Genomic DNA, 17,963 nt, shown 5'->3' on the forward strand with positions numbered 1-17,963 from the left:
GGATTACTTGCAAAGTTCGCTAACTGATAGTTATTTTATACCACATGTATATCATTTGTTTTACATCATAGAATATTGACAAGTAGCATTTTATTAGTTTTTAGAATGCGAACTACCTTTTTACATAACACTAAACTTAATTAGGAATAAGAATATAGAAAAACAGTCATAAGTATATTTATTTCATAAATAATAAAGATACATCGAAGCTGTGTTACAGGTCTTTGCTTGGTTTGAGTTTTTTACGTCACAGTAGATTGGTCTAAACTGATAGCGAAACTGGAGAAACTGATAGCGAACAGCATGGATCCTGATCAGACTGCGCAGATGCGCAGGCTGGTCTGGATCCATGCTGGTCGCAAACGCATTATGTTGGTTTTGTCGTGACGCGGCTCAAATGTAGTCGTTTCTGAGGCACAATGTGCCTTTAATTGTATAATGTCTATAGTATTTTATTTTTTAAATACTTCCCAGGAATAATGGCGTCTGTAAAGAAGTCAGATTTAGAGAAAACAAAGATTTTACAGTGTGAACATACGGTTCTTGACTGGGAGAGACAGAGTAAAAAGGTAAGTACCAAGTAAAATAAATGTCACTACAAAGCACATTTTTAAGAACGAAATGTAAAAATACAGGGTCCCGTACCCATCGCATTCGGAACTGCCTCAATAATCATATTCGAAGACTGACGGAAAGGGCCGAGTAGTTGCGATTGGATCTATTGTCGGTTACCCACGGTATATATTCCGTAGTATACGGAATATAAACCGTGGGTAACCGACAATGGGCATGACTTAGTAACAAAACATCTAAAAAGAAATTTTTGTAATTGGTAAATTTCATTATTTTTCTTTGTTTAGTTTTACTGTATTTTGAGGCAGTTCAGTTTATAAGTTCATATATATTTATAACATTTGTGTATTTGTAGCTTGGAAAACGTGTGGATGGATTGACTGTTATATTTGACATGGAAGGAGTGACGACTAAAATGATGTGGAGGCCAGGTTCGTCATTCTTACACGTGAATTGTCTTCATAGGATATAGATTATTATAATACATAATGTGAATGTAGCAAATATAGTCAGAAATATTTCTTTGTATTTAAGAAACATTAAAGAAAAAATGGTATAACAACAGCAACTATAGTAATACAATAAAGCATTTAAAAATGTTTTAAAATGCATTTATCATTGATCAATTTATCAAACCTCAATCTTTTATTTGTCAGTATATAATACTGGAAATGAATTATTTACATTAGTAATTTAGCGAACCTTAACCTTTGAAGTGCTTACTTACTTGCCTATTTCACTTCGAGATACTTAAACAATCGAGATACATAAGTCGAAATAAGTAAATACAGTCTGAATAGATAAAGAATTGAAAGTAATTGGGACTTTCAAAATGTGATCGAGATAACGAAAATTCGAGACAAGCGATGTCGACATAACGATAGTCGACTATACCACCAATATAGGCCAGTCGTTCATCCATGCAATCTGGAAATTAAACTGGAAATAAAAATCATCATCATCATCATCAACAATAACAACATCAACAACAACAAACACACAAACAAATAAATAAATAAATACTTCCTAATTAGCTCTAACAGCAGAAAAACCCCTGTACATTTATTAAGTGAGGGATAATTCATCAATATTAAACTGACTTTAAATAGTCTTATTAAAGAATATGCTAAATTTAAGATGGTTTGAGCAAGTTTCAATTTGAATAAATATTCTAGAATATTGCTGTGCTTATATACAAATGACTTTACTTACAGGTTTACAGATGTACTTACATTTGGTGAAGATTTTAGAAGACAATTATCCCGAAATGCTGAAGAGAATGTTTGTAATAAATGGTAGAGTTTATTTTCTTGTTCTCTTTCTTCATTTTATATTCTCATTTGCAGTTTTGCTTTTCTGGTTTGATATGAAAAATTACTGAGATAAAATTACATTGTAATGTAAAAATATCAACTGACCGAAGTGGTCGATTTTGTTAGACAGATATTTTTATATTTCTAACTAGTAACTATAAGTAATATACATGTATACTGTTTCATTGGTACAATTGCATCATGTGTATTACAGGTTTTCAAAGGTTCAGACAATAAACCCTGACTTGTTGTCTTGTAAATTGAATAATCAAAAACATTACGTGATACATTAAAGCCCCATTATGCCTCCGAAATGCATTTATTTTTATTTCTCAAAAGCTGATTTTTTTTTTGCGTACTTTTATAGTATCCAAAAAAGTTATTCATTGGCTAATTACCTGTCAGAGGCAAGCCGTTGTTTATTTGAGGAAGAAACTTTACATTCATTGCTTAGACTGGTTGGTTCCAGGAACGGATTCGAGAGTGTTTCAATAAGCTTATAGATCCAATACAATCGAACTAAAATAAATTTGTATAAACTAATTACCTGAATAATCTTTTTCAGCTGTTGCTTTTTGGCAATAGTGAATTAGTATTTTGTATTGAAGATAAAATACTACTTTGTTTACATTTTGCTACTTTTATGACAAATTATTTCACATTTATCGCTATTTTATTCAAGTAACAAGCATCTCACATTCTAAAACCATTATTTAGATATCATAAAGTTCATATTTGCCCTCTCTAGCTAAAGAAGTAAAAATTGATTTGTTTCTTAGACATAATGTGCCTTTAAAAAGAGAAAAATAACTTATTAGTTCGGAATCTCCCTGATTCATAAGTCAAAATTATAATTTACTAACTTACAAAGGGACAAAACACTGTGGGACCCGGAACCTTTCTACTCTGGACTGTGGGATATTCATCAGATTATTTTCATATTTTTATTTAAACTTTTTTCCATGTATTTTGGCAATATTAATATAAATGTAATAATATAATTTACACACCTTATTTGCATGTTTCAGCACCGCTTATTTTCCCAGTTCTGTACAAACTTGCACGGCCACTAATCAGCGATGAAATGAGGAACAAAATTCATGTTCTCGGTGGTAAGATATACTAATAATAATTATCTAATGTTCAAAATAATATTAAAAGGTCGCTTTATTAATTGTTTTTCACTTTTTTGTATGTTGTATGGGATTTCTTTTCAAATATTTAAATAATATGTTTTATAGAATAGATTGAACCTGGGACAAGATATAATTTTAAGTCTCAGTTTGAACTTACAGTTCCTGCTTGTCTAAAATATTACTGTCAAAAGAAGTTACACATTTAATTAAATTTTAAAAATGTTTGTGGTCTCCATTCCCTATAGCCACATACACGGATACTTTACTACAATACATTGATGCGGACCAACTTCCAGCGTTCCTGGGTGGCACACTCACAGACCCTGACGGAAATAAACGCTGCGTTACCATGGTAATGACTTATTTTTCAAAAATATCCAATTACATACGAAATTACGCAATGAAATTGCCGTGTTTGACAATAATGTTTTCACACTTCCGGAGAGAAAACGATCCTCCTGCAAATGTAATGTTATCTACCTATTTTCACACAATAAATAAAATGATATGGCATATGCTCAATAAATATGAACACTTATATGTAATGAAAATAACAACATTCAGAATTGATGAATGCTAAAAACAGTCAAGTAGAACTAGAGGCTAATATACATATAGGGTATTCGTACATTGTTTCAGCGCATAGAAATATGATTAGATAATTTGAAAACAGAAAATCATTTTGTATTTTGAGACAGAAATTTAGGTTTCATAGATTTTTAAAGCCCTGCCTTTTTCTATTCCATGTAGATAAATCAAGGGGGCGAAGTTCCAGAGAAATATTTTCTGGATATAAAGGAGTTATACGAGCACATGAAAACGGCCACTATAACACGAGGTGACAAGCTCGAACTGGAGTACCAGATAGACAAGCCTGATAGTATTTTAAGGTGCCTATACAACTTACCTCTTAGTCCTTTACAATCTTACAAAAATAGTTACTGTTTATAGAGCAATGGTTTTATTGATATCTTGTACAACGATTAGTTTGATCATTTTTATTGCTAATATATGCATGTAAATATACGCGGAAATAATAAATAGCAAAAGGATTGGTGTTATATGATTATATTGTTCACGCACTTTTATCTCAAATACGGCGCGAAAATTCTGTGATAAAGGGGAACAATTATTGTAACTTGAAAATTAATTTTTTTTTATTTCGAAGTATAAAGTAAATGAATCAAATAACTCTGTATTTGTCACGAGGTGATAAAGCTTTCTTGTAAAGATAAAGCTGAAGCTTGTACACAATTATTATAATGTTTTACATGAACGTTGTATCATAGTTTGGAGACCTTTCTGTTGAAAATGTGTCAGGGTTAAATCGTATACATATACATGCACAGTGCGTTAACTGGAGTGCGGGTATTAGTTACCCGCACTCCAGATAATGCCAGTTGATTGGCTCAATTTTGCTGGGGTTTACATATTGTGACGGCAGAGAAAGGGAAAGCGACAGAAATGTCATATTCAGATGTTCGTTCATTGGTTCATTTTTGCCGGGGTTTCATATTGTGACAACAGGGAACGTGCTTTTATGTTTGACTATGATACAAAAGAGAAAGAACACCAAAACACTCGGCAATCTGATTAATACTCGGGGGCTACGCCCCCTCGTACAAATCAGATAGCCTCGTGTTTCGGTGCTCTTTCTATTACATGTGTTCACAATTCATGTATTTGTATCATAGTTTGGAGACCTTTCTGTTGAAAATGTGTCAGGATTAAATCGTATACATATACATGCACCGTGCGTTAACTGGAGTGCGGGTATTAGTTACCCGCACTCCAGAGCATGCCCATTGATTGGCTCATTTTTGCTGGGGTTTACATATTGTGACGGTAGAGAAAGGGAAAGCGACAGAAATGTCATATCCAGATGTTCGTTCATTGGTTCATTTTTGCCGGGGTTTCATATTGTGATACAGGGAACGTGTTTTTATGTTTGACTATGATACAAAAGAGAAAGAACACCAAAACACTCGGCAATCTGATTTATACTCGGGGCTACGCCCCCTCGTACAAATCAGATAGCCTCTTGTTTCGGTGCTCTTTCTATTACTTACACAGATTTGTTCACAATTCATGTATTGAAATACCCTGATTTACACAGATGTGTTAACAATTCGTGTATTCACACAGATGGGAGTTCAAGACGGAAGACTATGATATAGGTTTCGGTGTAAACTTCAGAAAGAACGGCGTGACGTCAGTTATTTTACCCATGAAACGTGTCAATAGCCAGCACGTGGCGGAAGACGGCAGTATCACGTGCAAAGAAACCGGAACTTGTAAGTTTAGTGGTTTCCGTTAGCTTAGAAATGTAAATTAATTTTAAGATATGGTTTTACAGAAACTATTGTATTAGAGTATTTTCAGTTTCGCTCTTGGTATAATTCGCAGGGTATTGGAATGTAAATAATTTGTGAGGTATGGTAGAGGCTTGTGTCGTGACCGTTTTTGGCACATGGAGGGGCACGTTATATGTAAACAGTACAGGAGAAATAAATCAGCATTGTTATAATAATATATGTGATTGGATCATAAATCATTTGTAATAAAACATTAATACAATGTAACAGAAATTTAGTAATGCAAACACATTCGTCTTTAAGAAAGGGCGAGACACTAAGGTGTACTTTTTAAAGAACAAAAGTGGTGAACAACTAATTCCTATAAATTCCTATAAAAGGTCTCCCTCACCTTAGAAAACCTTTAAACATATTACATTTAGCTAGTGCTGTCTGATATATTTAGAAGGCATAATATATATAAAAAAATCATTATTTTAAGGAAGTCAAATTAAAACGTTTGAAATCGTCATACGGCCAAACAGTGTGTTCAATGCAAAAGCTTTCTAGGTTTTAGAGGAGCACATGATAGGTTCTCGTTAATGGCATGGCGTCAAGTAAAACGAGATATTACTGTACAAAAGATGAATTTATTAGGGAACCTATTCAAAGACCTACCTTACTTGTTTATCTGTAACTAGATGGCGAACAAATATATTTGTTTAATACAAAAATTTGATACCGGTTATTTTCAGACATACTTGTATTTAGTAATTCGTTCAGTTGGGTGAAAGAAAAAGTAATAAAATATTGGACAGAGGTTGTACAACAAGAGGAAATCATGAACGACCAGTAATTATCATATATATAAGCGAATGTAGATGTTGTTATCGTTGCTTATGCATGAGAAAAACGTGCTAAAATGTGTGCACGACATTTGCGACGTTTCCAAATATTCATAAAAGTCAGATACTGACGTAGCCGATTACTGTTATACTTAGTTCAGCACAATTATTGTAAATTTATAACTGCATGTAAACAACTATTTCATCAGTCTACAACGTTGTAACAGAAAAAGAATGCATAGAAGACAAACCAAGACATAAATGTTCACAAGCACAGCCAATGGTCGTATGCATGAATCAGGAATTATTCATGATATTCACTTTCCCCACGCACATTATGTTTTGTTTCCCTCAGCCATGTCAAACCTTTTTCACAAATACTATTAAACACTTAAATATGGTTAGGATCTTGTACTGAAACGTGAAAACAGAGGATGTTTTCCTAGCTTCATGAAACAACGCTCATTATCTTCTGTGCCCTTTTTTGCTTCTGCTCCCATGATTGTTTTAACTGTTTATAAAATACTTTACGTGCGCTATTTCAAAGCGTACATGTATCATTCATCCTTCGGACATTCCACATCAATATAAGTGTATGATCATTGTTGTGATGAAACGGAATGATTTAACAACATTAAGTTTTTAGACAAATATAAAACATAAAAACCACATCATTGATGTACACAACTTTGAAATATATCTGATGTTTGAATATTAAACAATAATCCCATAGGACATTGTTTGCATGCAGGTCAGTTTACTCCAAACAAGACTGGTATTTTCAATTTTTCGACCCTTCTTTTTATTGACCCTTACTTGTTGTAACCGAAAGAAATGAGCCGTGACCACCAGTATAGAGCCAGGCCAGCCTGCACATCGGTCTAGTCTGTCCCTGGGCCAGTCTCTATACTGTTGGCAGCTCAATTAATGATATCACTTACGGTGTCTTACATTCAACTGATAGAGGTATATTTATTCTTAACATTAAGCACTCAAACTTAATCGGTCAGTTAAGTTCCTCACTTTTCATTTATTATACATGTGCACAAGTCATATATTTCATTTTTGAAATTAGTGAGGACGTTTCTTTGACGATGCTCTATCATCTTTATAACATAAGGAAAGTACCGAAATTTGCCGATGTACATGAATTTAACTGCACTGTATATGTTATTTACAAATTAAATTCAAATCACTTTGTTAAGTTTAAATACTTATATGTTTTCAGATTTACTTTATTTTGACAATTCCTTCAGTTGGACAAGATCAAAGAACATTTACTATATAGGAGAGGTAATTGAAGTTGACGACGAATATGTGCGATCAGAAATAAATGACTTGGTTGAAATGGGCGACTGGAAAACGCTTGAAGAAAAATTTGAAACTACACACTTGTGATCATGATCGCTTTATTTTAAATCGATATAAGCCGGTCTAGCGATTTTGGTGCTTGTGGTGATGTCATAAAAGTGATGTCATAAATCAAGGTTATAATTTGAAAGTCAACGTAATTAATTATAAATCAAGATTATTATTTGAATGTCAACGTACTTTATTATAAATCAAGGTTATAATTTGAAAGTCAACGTAATTAATTATAAATCAAGGTTATATTGAATGTCAACGTACATGTAATTAATTTTGGTGCTTATAGTATAAAATGGGCATTGTTTAGAAAATTTACTCTGTGTTCAATGTAAGCATAACTTTTCTATATGCCAATTACGAAATACACTTTTTCGTTAAGTCCTTAATGGTGACATTACTGACTATTTGAAAGAGGAAAAACATATATTTAATACTATATACATTTAAGGACCCAAAATCGCCAGACGCATCTTTAGTACATGTACATGTAAATTTAACGTGTAGTGCGGAAATTTAAAGGACCTATCAATGATCTTTTTCTTCTTCTTCTTCTTCTAATATCTGGTAATATATGTCAAGCTGTTTACGTGAAAACTTTCCATGACGAATAATGAAGTGTGATTGAATAAAATGAATTTATACATAAGATATGTCTGCTGTTTACAAGCATATATTGAGTAGCAGGTTAATTATATCATACTATTACATTTGTGGCCTTCCATAAATTTCAAACCAGAGCATAGCACTATTACATTGGGCCTTCCATAAATTTCAAACCAGAGTATAACACTATTACATTGGTGGCCTTCCATAAATTTCAAACCAGAGTATAACACTATTACATCGGTGTCCTTCCATAAATTTCAAACCAGAGTATAACACTATTACATTTGTGGCCCTCCATAAATTTCAAACCAGAGTATAACACTATTACATTGGGCCTTCCATTAATTTCAAACCAGAGTATAACACTATTACATTGGTGGCCTTCCAAGAGTATAACACTATTACATTTGTGGCCTTCCATGAATTTCAAATCGGAGAATAACACAAATATAAAATAATTGCATATCAAATTTTTACATACACCTGTTATTTTAAGATATATTGGTAATCACAATGAAGGACCATATTAGATATTAGAAATCCATCACTCATTTTAGCTACTTGACGTACCTACGCAAAAACAACTCATTCATTATTATTTACAAAATACATGTAGTAGGTAAAGAGAGACGCCTATTTTCATTTTTTTCTATTTTTGGTGTTTTTTTCCAAACAAAATTTTAGTAAATTTTATTTTTTGCATCTATCTATTATTTTGAACGTTTACATAGCATTATGCATGACCTAATAGTGACCTTACACACATGTACAGTACTTGCCAATTATGATATCTGGTGTTATTTTTATATGCCTCTAAAATTTGTAAAATTTATGTTACCTCGTGGATACGAAGAGAAACAAGTTTTTAAAACTAAGTTTTATGTTTTACATGTATACTATGATATTAACATATATAAAATATGTGTCGATGAAATGGCTTTTATTTCTATGTATATAAATTTCAGTGTTTGTGTTTATTTTTATATGTATAACATATATATTGTTTCTGTGTTAATATATGATATAAAGAATGTATTTATTATCTTATATTGTACAAATGAATAAAAGATCTACTACATATATCTATATATGCGTTATTTCAATTCCAGTTTAAATAAGTCTGTAATATCTACGTTAATTTATTAAAGGCCCATTATGTCCAAGTATGCCCTTTTTGATTCCCAAAAGCTTTTTTTTATTTCTAGAGTGACATTATAGTTTCTTAAAAGTTACACATTGGCCAATTATCATCATTTTTGCTTCTGTTGCTTTTTGACATTTAGTAAAATTATTAATGATTTAGTATTGAAGACAAAATATTACTTTGTTTACATTTTGCTACTTTTAATTTTATGACAAATAATTTTAGCTTCACTTTCTTCAGTTAATAAGCAATTAGCAGGTTAACATCTTCTTAAACCGTTTGTTAATAAACAGTTAACATGATCTTCAACCGTTATTTAAACCTTACAAGCTCGTGTTTTTCTTTTCTAAAGATTAAATATAGATCATGAAGATATACTGTGCCTTTAATTATGACACAAATATTATGTTATATAGCCGAGTTTTCTGTCGATCTGGAAAAGGAAAGCCTTCAATAAGTCCCTATCCGAGAGATTCAAATTGTCGATTGTCTAAGGCATAGATTGGTAGTTATACTGATCATACCAACATGTCTCACTGGTGAAAGAGCACCTGAAATTAGTGTGTTTAACTTAACGATTTCACATCACACTGACACTGTAAACGTCACATGGCGACCTTTAAGCTTTACTAATGGAGGAAGACCTCAGATGCTCTTGTGTATTATATCAGGCACTATAAAGCGGACAGTCGAGAAGAACCTCCGATCTTCATAATTTAGCTGGATATCTTCCTCATATAAAAAATCAAAGTCCTTGATTCAATTTAAACCCACATAAGCGAAGTGCAACTGATTTGAAGTCAGCAACAAGCGCTTCAAGTGTTGTGGAAACCGGTGCTTGGCAAGGTAGTAGGGGAGGGTTTAATGGCAGATATTGCACATAAAACTGAACCAAACCGAGACTGCGGTATACACCTTGTGTTTTTATGCTCCCCGAATGAAAGGAGTATATTATTGTCACCTTATATGTCCATGCGTTTGTCAGTCTGTCACACGCCTGGTCAATTTGACATTCTACCAGTGAATTTGCATCATATTCAATGGCTAACTAGTCAGTCAAAAGTTATATATCTCATATTTTGTCGGTAAAAACTTAGGGTGGTTCTGTATTGTTTGGTGGTGTTAGGGGTCATTGGGTTCAAGGTCAAGAACATATAAAATATGTACTGCAAATATTTTTCTACATTATATGTAATCTTTAAAATATATGCATTCATTTCTTAGTGAAAAATTTGACTTGGACTTTATAGAAAATGAATGTCTAATTACCTCCCTTTATTAACATGAAAATGTAAATTCGGTAATATTTTTTACAAATAATGCTTTTTGAAACTTACAATATTGATAAATATTCATTTGAGCATTATATTTATGATATAAAACCATAAACAAGAGCTGTCGGTAGGACAGCAACGCTCGACTATTCTTAGTGCTTGATAGTAAAAGAGCCTTGATAATGTAAAATTTTCTAAGTTTACAAAATGGCAAAATTTTTCTTTAAATAAAGGCCTTGGAGAGAGTCCTATTACGCTATCAAAGAAGCATATAATATTTCAACTAGTTTCAAAGCCAGATGTCAATAAAATATGAAAATAATTAGGGGTGGTATGCAAACTTGAACATGAAATCTTAGTCGAAAAAAAGGGCATAATTCTGTCTAAATGCTTGATACAGTTACCTCCTCCTGTCTTCAGGTTGGGGTCATGATGGTGAACAAGTGTGCAAAATTTCAAACCCATAAGTTTATACACTTTGATTATATTTGAGGTATTACAAAAACTTTAATGTAAATTCTAAGTCGAAAAAGGGTCATAATTCTGTCAAAATGCTTGATACAGTTACCTCCTCCTGTCTACAAGTTGGGGTCATGATGGTGAACAAGTGTGCAAAGTTTCAAAGCCATATGTCAATGGACTTTTAAAATATTTGAGGTATTACAAAAACTTTTACGTAAATTTTAAGTCAAACAAGAGCTGTCGGTAGGACAGCAACGCTCGACTATTCTTAGTGCTTGATAGTAAAAAAAAATGCTTGATACAGTTACCTCCTCCTGTTTACAGGTTGGGGTAATGATGGTGAACAAGTGTGCAAAGTTTCAAAGCCATATGTCAATGAACTTTGAAAATATTTGAGGTATTACAAAAACTTTAACATAAGTGGTTACGCCGACGCAGACGCCGAAACTGACGCCGACGCTCGGGTGACTGCAATAGCTCTACTTATTCTTATTGAATAGTCGAGCTAAAAAGGGGCATAATTCTGACAAAGTGCTTGATACAGTTACCTCCTCCTGTCTATAGGTTGGGGTCATGATGGTGAATAAGTGTGCAAAGTTTCAAAGCCATATGTAAATGGACTTTGAAAATATTTGAGGTATTACAAAAACTTTAACACAAGAGCTGTCCGTAAGACAGCGCGCTCGACTTTTTTATTGCTTGCCAATAAAAAAAGTTTTTGCAGTAAAAGGCAATACAAGAATCTCTGTATTTTTAAAGTGAACAATGGCCATGAGCATTAAGATATTTAGTGAAGAATTATTTTACTGAATTGTGTGATACCCTTGAACACTGCAGCAAAGTTTGAAATGTTTAAGTCAAAAGAGGGCTGGTAAGAAAGAAAAAAAAACTGAGTTGAGCCTTAAATAAATTAATAGTATTAAACCCACTTTGAGAGAATAAGGTATTTTTACGTCACTCAGAACACCTTGGTAAATGACATAATAACATAATTTTTCAAGAAATCTATTTCAAGTACAAAAGAGAAAAATAACTAGTTGTTTGATACCCTTGAATATTACAGCAATGTTTATATGACATAATTTATGGTAAAGTGAACAAGTGGATAGGAATGAATTTTTTTAGATTTTTTAAGTTTTTTAGTGCTTGCCTATAATACAAAACATTGACAGTTAAGGGCCATAATTCAAATAAAATCTTTGACAGAATTACCTTCTCCTGGACATGTTTGGGAATCATGATTGTAAACAAGTATTCCAACTTTCAAATTAATATCTCAAACAGTTCAGTCAAAAAGTGGACTGGTACTAAAAACTTAACCAAGATTCTAAGTCGATAAAAGGCCTTAATTTTTAAAACAAATCCTTGACAGAGTTACCTTCTCTTGCGTACAGATGGGGGTAATGATGTGAAATAGCATTAAAAGTTTCAAAGCAATATCTCAAAGGGTTAAGGCAATAAGTGGATTTTACCCATATTCAATGTATTTTCTAAGTCAAAAAGGGGCATAATTCTGTCAAAAACCTTGACAGAGTTATGTCCTCTTGTCTGTTGATGAAGGTCGTGATGGTAAACAAGTATGGTCAGTTTTCAAAGCAATACCTCCAATGGTTTTGAAATAAAGTGAGGTGGTACAAAAAACTTAACCAAGCTCAATACACTTTCTAAGTCAAAAAAGGGCCATAATTCTGTCAAAAACCTTGACAGAGTTATGTACTCTTGTCTGTAGATGGAGGTTATGATGGTGAACAAGTATGGTAAGTTTCAAAGCCATACTTGTAATACTTCTGAAATAAAGTGGGGTGGTACGAAAAACTTAACCAAGGTGTGACGCCGACGCCGGGGCGAGTAGGATAGCTCCCCTTTTCATAGAAAAGTCGAGCTAATAAGTGGTTGCGCTGACGCGGACTCGGATGACTACAATAGCTCTTCTTATTCTTATCGAATAGTCGAGCTAAAAATGTGTTACAAGATTTTTATATTCTTGAAATAATACAATAACATTGTAATGTAACAATGCAATGAATTTATTGCCAGATCTATTGGTGTGGTCAATACAAGTATAATGTATATTATAGGGTTAACTAAAGTATATTGCCAGACCTGTAGCTATAATGTCTTCACAAGTATATTGCAAGACCAATTGGTAGCGTCAACACAAGTATATTGCCACACAAGTATATTTGCCAGATCTGCTGGCAGTGTTCACACAAGTATATTGCAAGACCTGTTGGTAGCATCAACACAAATACATTGCAAGATCTATTGGTATGGTTCACATGTGTACATTGCAAGATATGCTGGCATGGTCGGTCCTCACAAGTATATTGCCAGTTCTGATGGCAGGGTACACACACGTTCATTGTCTGACCTATTGGTAGGGTCGACACAAGTATATTGTAAGACCTGTTGGTTGTGTTCACACAAGACTTGAAGAATATTGCCAGATCTGCTGATAGGGAATTGCCAGACCTGTTGGTAGCGTTTACACAAGTATATTGCAAAATGCTGGTAGGGTTCACACAAACATATTGCCAATACTATTGGTATAATTTCCTTTTTCAATAAGACACAACTTTTTTTCATATCCCTCTACAGTCTTTGTAAAGCTAGTCTTTGTGTCTTTCATTTACATTTCATCCCCATTCACAGTGAGGTTTATTTATCAGCTCTTCAGCAGTTGGAGGTAGCAATGATGGAGGCAGATTTGGTACATGCATTAGGAAGGGAGGTAACTCATAATGTATGTCTGGTCTATTTTCAGATGGGTTATCTTTCCTGAGTTTCTTGTTTCTTTTCTCCAACCACTCTTCTAATGTAGGCTCTGATCCCTCTAACATAAGTCTTCTTTCCTTCTCCTCTTTATCATTAGTAACTAAAATAGAAATTGAATGAAAATAGAAATTAATTTGACTAAAAAAAGCTTTAACAATTTTCTGATTGGTTAAAAATAACACATAAAATTTTAAAACAACACATTCATATATCATATCATAAACAAATTTAGTAAGGAAGTAAATGTGAAGAAATTTCTCTTTTGTCAACAGAATAACAAGAGCTGTCTGTGGGTTAGCATGTTTGACAATTAGGCCTATTAATGACTGATAGTAAAACAAGAGCATCGATAATGTAGAAAAATAATAAAGAGGATGATTTTATTGAAAATATATGACATAATTATGAGTTTTCTCTTTAATGATAATCACTAAGGTGTGTGAAGAAGCTTCAATACTTTCTTTAGTTTCGAAGATTTCTTGCATGTAAAACTTTTAACAGAAAGTTAGTCATTATTAAGTAAAATTTCACACAACAGCTATGGGCCTTAGAAACTGACCTAAAGACATGTGTGACAGTGAAGCAACAAGCAAATACTGGTTATCTTCAGTGGATGATGAGATAATGAAGTTGTAAATGAAGTTGCATATAAAGCTCTAACTTAAATGTTACTACGCTGCCATAATCTATGTACAGGTAAGTAGGATAGACCTCTTTTCTTTGAATAGTTGAGATAAAAATGCACCTTTAAATAAACTATTTTTAACTGTATCAGAATTCACAAAGCCCTGTCTTAAAGATAGAAAATTTCCTCCTGTTTCTTTTTTTACTGATGTGAACTAACCAATACATGTTCTAAATTCAGACTCAATATTTCAATGCTTGCTTTACAGCAAAACACCTTTATCATGCCAACATTCAGAAAACTTGAGGAAGTCTGTTCATTACTAACACTTGTGTCAAGCTATCATAAGGCACTTCCATTACTAATTAATCTTATTAAACATGCAGAGATACATGTAGTTCGTACTACATTTATTACATTAGAAACAGGCTGAAATATATTCAGAGAGATAGATTCTAACTTTAGTAACAAATGCATTTAAGCATGTGTATGGACCAAGAATACTTATTCATTTTATATTTTTTTTCTTAAAATATAAATGAGCCGTGTCATGACAAAACCAACATAGTGCGTTTACTACCAACATGGATCCAGACCAGCCTGAGCATCTGCGCAGTCTGATCAGGATCCATGCTGTTCGCTATCAGTTTCTCTACTTGCTATAGGGTTTGTAAGCGAACAGCATGAATCCTGATCAGACTGCGCGGATGCGCAGGCTGGTCTGAATCCATGCTGGTCGCAAATGCACTATGTTGGTTTGGTCGTGACGCGGCTCAAATTTCTGAAACTGTGTGTTCACTGCATTTCTCTAGATGAACCAAAATATTTCAAGAAAATCAAATTTGTAATATAAATATATGTAATTTAATTTAAATAGAAGTAAAAAGTTTTCAGTAAAAAATTACAAGCTATATTCAATTAATGACTGATTTTGCAGTATTTATCACCATATTTCTTCTGCGTTACTTATGCAGTGAAGGCTATTTTTTGCATATTTTTACTTATTTTTGTTTGCAATGTATAAAGTATTTTCTTTGTTCACTTCACAATATTTAACATTTTAATAAATTTTTGAAATTTAGCAGGAATCTGGAGGCGTGCTGCCATAATCTTTAACCCCATGAGCAAATTGTGAAAAATGGCCGTTTTCATTGAAAAGCCTCCTGTTACAAGTTGAAACTGCTATGTAACTATGAAAAATGCTTCAATACTGATGAAACTTGGCACAAATGTTGACTCTGTAACAGCATGCTCAATCATAAATTTCCTGTTACCATGGCAATAGGGGAACATAAAAAAATTGCCAAAAATCACTATTTTGCATTGCTTTTTTTCTATCAAAATTGATTTCAAAGTGCACAACTTCTCAATGAATTGAGATAGAGTAAAAGGCTTTCAGATTCGGTTACTAGTTACCCTAAGATCGACCTGAGGCCATTTTTAGCCTGTCAAATGTCCAAAATTTTCTTGGTGATGAGAGGGACTACTGACCCCCTTCAAACCTTCCAAACAGAAGGGGGCACATCCCCCTTCTAGCAAACCCCTGATGTTCCATTTGGATAGGGGGTGGTGCCGAAAAAGTGGTGACTTTTTTAACAACATTTCTCAGATGCAAAACAGTGTTTGGGGCCTAAATAGAGTGTTTTTTCACTGTTTGAGGCCTCAAAAAGGGGGAAGGGGGAGGGCAATAAGCTGTCAAAACACATCTATATGAGGGAAAAGGTTATGAAATAAATGATTATTTTCAACGTTGCCCATACCTTGTTGTTGAAGGAACTGCCTTTTTTCTGGTGTCATGTGAGAGAATTTACAACCATCACCATAATCACAAGAGCCTGTGAATAGAGAGGAACTGTCTAAAACCAATATTCATTACACCATTTCCATCAACTGATCCTAAGTTAATTTAACTGCCTATATTATACTTTTTTTGGCTCCCCACTCTAAAAATCTCCAAATGAACAAGAGGGCCCTATATTGCTCATCTGTAACATTTGGTCAAATCTATGTCGATATCAAATTTTTAATTTGCATCTAATCAGCAAAATGAATCAAATACCAAAAGCAAGTAATGCTATATTAAAAATTGATAAAAGAATAATTTAGTGAAAATAAAGAAAATTTTATAAATTTTACAAAAATGTTAGTTTACCAATAACAATGTCCATGGAGCTAGATTACATAATGTTTTATATACTGAGTTGCAAATTATTGGCAAAAATTGAATAAAATTAGTAAAATTGAAATTTCAAACATACCCATAAAGAATCTTTTGCATGGTGTTTTACTTGAATCCTCAGCTAGAATGGAAGCAGCATCTGAAAATATGAAATAAATAGCTACTATAAAAACTATGTATACATAAAATAATATACTTCAGTGTGATACAAAGGTGTGGTCACCATGCTGACAAGATAAAACGGTAATACTTAAACAGTAATTTTTGTAGGCTTACCATTGTATTCTTATTTCTACTGTACTGATTTTATTTTATTGCATTCATTCTATTGTCTTAACAAATAATATAAAATTCAATCAAGAATACATGTAATGGTGCATTGTTTTATGGAAGTGGCTAGTCATATGGTTTGCCAAAAGTTATCAAATAAGCTGTATGTGAGTCACGTCCAGCTAGCCAGGACACACTGTATTGTCTAGCCATATGGCACTTTATATAAATTAAAATTATATAAAAGTCAAAAATGCATATGTTACTTTCAAAGTTTGTGTCTTTAAACCAAGAACCCACACTTGTTTTTATTTATCTTAATTAATTGTATAGCTTTTGGTCATAGATGAACATTATTGTCACTTTATATATTTTTTATACAGGTTGTTTGTTTGCATGTTTAAGGATAGTCTGTTGTGTCGGTAAAAGCTTTTATAGCTAGTGTTATGTTTATCATCACTAAAATGAGGACGAATAGTTATGGGGCGAATCGTCAGTGGGACGAATCGTTATCAGGTTTAATACCATCACCTTTAGTGTTTTATCAATCATTCTGCAACATATATATTTTTAGAAATAAAACGGAACAAATTAAAATAATAATAAATATTATTTTCTGTATATCTAACAGTATAAACTGATATACCTTATTACCTATACATAATTTTTGCTTACGAAAATTTATGGTACGAATAAATTTACGATTTTTATTTTACCACGGAAGTTATCATAATGCTGTTTCTTCATGCGCTGATGTTGCAATCCCTTAAAATGATTTTTCCTATTCAAACCCCTGTCAGCAAATGACCGATCACAGAAATCGCAGTAAAATCGTTTTCCCATCTCTCTCGAATTTGGAAACCGGTGCTATATGATCTCTTTAATTTGTGAGTTTCCGTTTGCTCACTACGAAGGTTGAATACTGCCAAATAATAACAAGCAGATAAGTTATACAAGTTTAGCTCTAGGGCAACACTATATTTATCAAAATAATTATAAACAGAAGTCCGGGTATCCGGGTATAGAAGTTTTCGTAAGTTCATTTAGAAATATAGTTTGTATATAATATAAAAGAAAAATCAAACTTCTGCTGTCGTCT

General features: G+C 32.8%; 2 protein-coding genes across 6 annotated transcripts in view; one reads left to right on the forward strand and one right to left on the reverse strand.

The window, feature by feature from the left end:
* The window catches only part of LOC132722517 (retinal-binding protein-like), a 28,543-nt gene extending 19,328 nt beyond the window's left edge, over positions 1-9,215 (forward strand). For 3 of the 5 annotated variants that reach the window (XM_060707029.1, XM_060707041.1, XM_060707035.1), the window contains 8 exons: positions 475-569; positions 929-1,004; positions 1,788-1,868; positions 2,915-2,998; positions 3,268-3,374; positions 3,773-3,912; positions 5,168-5,316; positions 7,390-9,215. In XM_060707029.1, coding sequence (XP_060563012.1) covers positions 475-569; positions 929-1,004; positions 1,788-1,868; positions 2,915-2,998; positions 3,268-3,374; positions 3,773-3,912; positions 5,168-5,316; positions 7,390-7,559 — 902 coding nt within the window. In that variant the 3' untranslated portion in view covers positions 7,560-9,215. Of the gene's footprint in view, positions 1-474; positions 570-928; positions 1,005-1,787; positions 1,869-2,914; positions 2,999-3,267; positions 3,375-3,772; positions 3,913-5,167; positions 5,317-6,071; positions 6,169-7,389 lie in introns of all 5 variants that reach the window. The other 2 variants (XM_060707048.1, XM_060707055.1) reach the window with 1 other exon arrangement.
* A 3,811-nt stretch (positions 9,216-13,026) lies between these two features.
* LOC132722552 (zinc finger matrin-type protein 5-like) lies at positions 13,027-17,775 on the reverse strand. Its single transcript, XM_060707068.1, has 4 exons — positions 17,581-17,775; positions 16,674-16,733; positions 16,176-16,250; positions 13,027-13,890 (listed from the first exon to the last, which is right to left on the reverse strand). The coding sequence occupies exons 1-4, from the start codon at positions 17,705-17,707 to the stop codon at positions 13,652-13,654; spliced, it is 501 nt and encodes a 166-aa protein (XP_060563051.1). The 5' UTR covers positions 17,708-17,775; the 3' UTR covers positions 13,027-13,651.
* Between the last annotated feature and the right edge of the window lie 188 nt (positions 17,776-17,963).

Source organism: Ruditapes philippinarum, unplaced genomic scaffold (genome assembly GCF_026571515.1).
Source record: "Ruditapes philippinarum isolate M1 unplaced genomic scaffold, ASM2657151v2 ctg2081_1_1_1_1, whole genome shotgun sequence".
NCBI classification, from domain to species: domain Eukaryota; kingdom Metazoa; phylum Mollusca; class Bivalvia; order Venerida; family Veneridae; genus Ruditapes; species Ruditapes philippinarum.

Coding starts and splice junctions, on each gene's coding strand:
- LOC132722552 (XM_060707068.1), bottom strand. CDS start 17,707: ATGGGAAAACGATTTTACTGCGATTTCTGTGATCGGTCATTTGCTGAC. Junction 16,251..16,673: donor ATGCAAAAGATTCTTTATGG/GTATGTTTGAAA, acceptor CTCTATTCACAG/GCTCTTGTGATTATGGTGAT. Junction 13,891..16,175: donor GCAGTTCCTTCAACAACAAG/GTATGGGCAACG, acceptor TTTCTATTTTAG/TTACTAATGATAAAGAGGAG.